The sequence below is a fragment of the Ananas comosus genome, linkage group 17 (assembly GCF_001540865.1).
Source record: "Ananas comosus cultivar F153 linkage group 17, ASM154086v1, whole genome shotgun sequence".
Lineage (NCBI taxonomy): Eukaryota > Viridiplantae > Streptophyta > Magnoliopsida > Poales > Bromeliaceae > Ananas > Ananas comosus.
Window position 1 is genome coordinate 2,183,955 of NC_033637.1, and position 4,718 is coordinate 2,188,672.

The window sequence follows — 4,718 nt, forward strand, 5'->3', positions numbered from 1 at the left end:
GAAGGCTCCGTGCTTCCGATAGCATAGTAGCCTCACTCCTAAAATACGCTTAGAAGCACAATGCTTAGAATTTACTATTTGGTGGTGTTATTAATTATTATGCATCAAGAGCTAAAAAGTTAACAACTTATTTATTAACATTAAACCAATCATATTCACTAATATTTAATATTTGATTAGCTTTTTTTTTCTCTATAGTTAATGAACATCTTTACAAGCAAACGTGCAGGAGCACATCCCAGTATAAATAAGATACTACTCATTTTACATGTATTCCCCAAAGTCCCTGCTCTTCTCTTTGTTTTCACTCCTCTAGAGAGAGAGAGAGAGAGAGAGAGAGAGAGTGAATGGAAAAGGGAATAGTGAATGATGCTAAGGGAGGTGAGCATGAGAGACAAGGTAAGTGTTGTTATTCATTCCTCACTACTCTTCATGACTAATTAGAGGATTGATTTTACTCTGCACATTTATTTTTCATGATCAATCACCAAATATCAAATCGATCTTGGTCTTTTCATTTTTGAAAAGATCGAATTTATGCGTTGATTTGCTTTGCTTGTAGAGAGTGTAGTAATTAAGGGTCTATTTTGATGCATGAATATCCCGTAAAACATTATAAGTTTAATTTAAGTGCCTGGTATATATGAAGTATATATGAAGGCATATTATAGTTGTACGTATTTAAATTATTTTTTTAGGATAAAATATATTATATTATTAAATAATACTAAATTATAATATATTCTGTCAATATTAATATCTTGCCTGATATATAAATAGTAACCTTTCTTTTGTGAAAAAGAAAAACACAAAAATATATATAAACTATCACTGTGATTTTCTATAATTAATATGCCCGTTCTACTGATGAATTATAATATATTCTGTGAATATTAATATTTGTTCTCATTAATTGTGTAACATATGATTCTGTGCGAGCAAAACTAGAATATTTTTAGAAGTAAATAGGACCGCTTACATCCATATCATTTGTAGTATTTTTTATTTATTTATTTTTTTTTTAGAGATAGATAGCACGCTATCCGTTTCGTTTATTTCGTTTAGAAATAAATTTAGATGAAAATATGAATCAACTAGGATTCGAATTTGGAATCTCGGATACCAACCACCAAGCCCTTTGCCACTTGCTATAGGGACGGTCAGTTATCGTTTATAGTATTAAGACATACGAATCAACAGTTAGAATCATTAAACATAATATACTCTATTTGAGCTATTTAGAAACAAAATTTAATAATCTTTTAGTATTATTTGTTTAATATCCAAGTAGTTTTAAAATCAACATTTTTTAATGCTAATATAAGGTGTATTTCAGATCCTCTGGTCCCTAGGTAAATAAATTGTAAAATCGTAAAAGTTGGCGACTAGAAAGTTAAAATAGTCTAAATAGTATTCATAACGGTTTCGATCGCCGATTCGGACAGCTCGATAGCAGAAACAATGCAAAACTAAACCTTCTGCTTGATTTCTAGAAGTATTCTAAACTTCCACAATTGAACTATTCAATAAACTTTAAGAGGCCGGTCTCTCTTTATCAAAATTTAAAGTTCAGACGCTTATTTTTGTCCCATCGATATTTTGGTGGTTTTCAATGCTCTGTTTGTATGCAGGAACATTGTGGACGGCCACGGCCCATATCGCGGCCGCGGTGGTGGGGTCGGGGGTGCTAGCGCTTGCGTGGACCGTGGCCCAATTGGGCTGGGTAATGGGCCCACTTGTTATATTGGGCTTTTTCTGGGTCACGTATTACACGTCGACTCTCCTCGCCGATTGTTACCGTTTCCCTGATCCCATCACCGGAACCCCTAATCGCGTATATATCGACGCCGTTCGATGCTATCTAGGTTTGTTTCTTCATTTTTTTTTATTTATTTGAGTTTCTACAAAAATACTGTTTGAGTAAACTTCTTTTCAGTACAATATATTCAATTTAGCCTCATTTCACAACTACTATAGCCTGTATATAAAAGAGCGAATAAATTTTTTGATCTGTCATTCTCTTTCCAATAATATCCATACTTTTAAAATATACATGCACTTTAAATGCCCTTATGATTTTTTATTCAAATTTAATTTTTGAATAATATTTAACTTGTCAAGTAACATAGTTTAAGTTTTCAAATTAATTTATAGTTAATAAATAGGCCAAAACTAATTTAATCTACTATAATCTTTTTTTTTGCCATATTATATGATTATAATAAAATCAGCTTCATTAAGGTATTAAAATTCATATATATAACTAATTTTTTAAAATTTTAATTTATGTTGTATGAAGCATGCATTGCAAGCACACTTCATAGAGATTTATCGACATTCACGAAATTAAACTTTTTTTATGGTGAATTTTATTTTGGCATTTGCTTTAAGGTCCTAGGAATGTGTTCTTATGTGGATTAGCTCAATACATCAATTTATGGGGCACTCTTGTGGGCTACACTATCACGGCTAGTACTAGCATGATGTAAGTACACATACCTAATTAATCTTCTTTTGATCTCTTTAAATCATGCTCAAAATCAATGTAAACAACATTTTCCTGTTGAATTGAACAAAAAAAAAAAAAAAAAAAAAAAAAAAAGTGCGGTGAAGCGCGCGAACTGCTTCCACCGCAACGGTCACGGTGCGCGGTGCGATGCCTCCGGGAGCACGTTCATGGTTGTGTTTGGGCTGTTCCAGCTGGTGCTTTCGCAACTCCCTAGCCTCGAAAATATAACGTGGCTCTCCGTGGTCGCCGTCGCCACCTCCTTTGGCTACTCCTTCATAAGTCTCGGCCTCTGCGCCGGCAAATGGGCCTCCCACGGTGATTTTAGGGGCACGTTAGCAGGCACAGACAACGGGTCGCCGGGCGACAAGGCGTTCAATGTGCTGCTAGCTCTCGGCAACATTGCCTTCGCTTATACTTTCGCCGATATACTCATCGAGATCCAGGTAATGCTAATAGATAACTTTAATAGACACTTGTGTTCAAAGCCAAATGTGGTTTGCTAGAGGAAACTAGTATTGGTTTAAAAGGGTTTGTATCATGTCCTGTAGCGGAAGACCAGATTAGGTCAAGTCACATTTAAAATGGTATAAGGTTGATTTGGGCTGAGTCATGATCGAAGTGGTCTGTGGTTGGTGAAGCCAAGTCACAATTGAGATCCGTGAGCGCAATATCTGTACGCTTTAAATGAATTGATTGTGTATTTCTAACGATTCGAGTTTTGGAGATTAATGTTTAACGCCAACGATCCGACAACTAAGTAAACTTATGCGAATATTTATTTTCGACTGTAAAAGCATTGTCTATCGAATAATTTTTGAACTACAACGTAACGGATTTTATTCAGGATTAACTGATTTAGATTGATTAGGTCAGGATTTTGAAGTTTCTATTCTGTAGATTAAGCCCTGATAGATAGGTGCCATTCGTTGCGAAACAAGGCACAAAGGCTTATGCGCTAGTATAATATGTGCTAGATTATTTCTTCCCGGCACTAAAAAGTTTTCCTTTTTGATCAATCTCAAGGATACAATAAAATCTCCTCCGCCGGAAAACAAGACGATGAAGAAGGCTACATTCTACGGGCTCGTGCTCACCACCATCTTCTACCTGCTACTTGGTTGCATAGGCTATGCCGCATTTGGTAACGATGCTCCGGGGAACGTCCTCACTGGCTTTGGATTCTATGAGCCCTTTTGGCTTGTCGACATTGGTAACATTTGCGTGATCATCCATTTTATCGGTGCATATCAGGTGAGAGGCATTTCAACAAACACAAATATAAACCCTCGTTTACAAACCAAAGATTTCGAAATTATGTGTTTGACAAAATGCCCTTTCAGGTATTTGCTCAACCGATATTCGCAAGGTTCGAGAACTACATCGCAGGCCGGTTTCCCGAAGCTAAGTTCATCCACAAAACCTACTATGTTAAACTACCACTCACCGACTTTGGTTCTTTGAGCTTTACACTTTCGAAGCTCGTCCTTCGAACCATTTTCATCATGTTTACCACTTTAGTCGCGATGTTGCTACCATTCTTTAATGCGGTGCTCGGCCTCATCGGTGCGTTAGGGTTTTGGCCGTTGTCGGTTTATTTTCCGGTGAGTATGCATATGGCTCAGAAGAAGATCAAAAGGGGACAGCCCAAATGGATTATGTTGCAGGGAATGAGTCTACTTTGTCTATTAATTTCCCTTGCTGCTAGTATTGGCTCTGTGCAAGATATTGTGCATAATCTTAAATTTGCCGCCCTTTTCAAAACTGTGTATTGAGGAGGTTCTTGCCTTTGTTTTAATTTGAGCTAAGAAAGCAAACAAAATTCAAAATTTTGCAGTAACTTCTAAATATCCCTTGAAGAATGTTTTTGGCTCTATTGAATGGTGTAGTATATCTGATGGAGTGTTATCTAATTATATTATTAGAAGAAAGTACTACATTAAAATAGATTCCCACTTTGTTCTATTTCTACATTAGCAGAATCAGAAGAGCACTAACTACGGCTTTTACTTTGACCTAGATATTTTTTTTTTTGCTAAACACTCTACTGAAAATTGCTAATGCTGGAGATAGGGGTGTAATGTAGGCTGTGCCAGGCCGGCGCGGACCATTTTCACTCGGGCCAAATCGCAGAAGGTCAACCCGGCCCGGCCCAGCCCAGATAACATCCCGGCTTAGCCGTGTCGGGCCGATATTTACGAATGCCCGGGCC

At 36.7% G+C, this 4,718-nt stretch overlaps 1 protein-coding gene across 1 annotated transcript; it reads left to right on the top strand.

The window, feature by feature from the left end:
• LOC109722718 (amino acid permease 6-like) lies at window positions 254-4,346 on the top strand. The gene is made up of 6 exons (XM_020250834.1): window positions 254-399; window positions 1,632-1,865; window positions 2,392-2,485; window positions 2,604-2,952; window positions 3,533-3,760; window positions 3,850-4,346. The coding sequence occupies exons 1-6, from the start codon at window positions 348-350 to the stop codon at window positions 4,279-4,281; spliced, it is 1,389 nt and encodes a 462-aa protein (XP_020106423.1). The 5' UTR covers window positions 254-347; the 3' UTR covers window positions 4,282-4,346.

Excerpts from the sequence above, each read along its gene's own strand:
- LOC109722718 (XM_020250834.1), top strand. The coding sequence starts at position 348 with ATGGAAAAGGGAATAGTGAATGATGCTAAGGGAGGTGAGCATGAGAGA. Across the intron at positions 2,486-2,603 it reads ACGGCTAGTACTAGCATGAT|TGCGGTGAAGCGCGCGAACT; the intron begins GTAAGTACACAT and ends AAAAAAAAAAAG. Across the intron at positions 2,953-3,532 it reads ATATACTCATCGAGATCCAG|GATACAATAAAATCTCCTCC; the intron begins GTAATGCTAATA and ends ATCAATCTCAAG.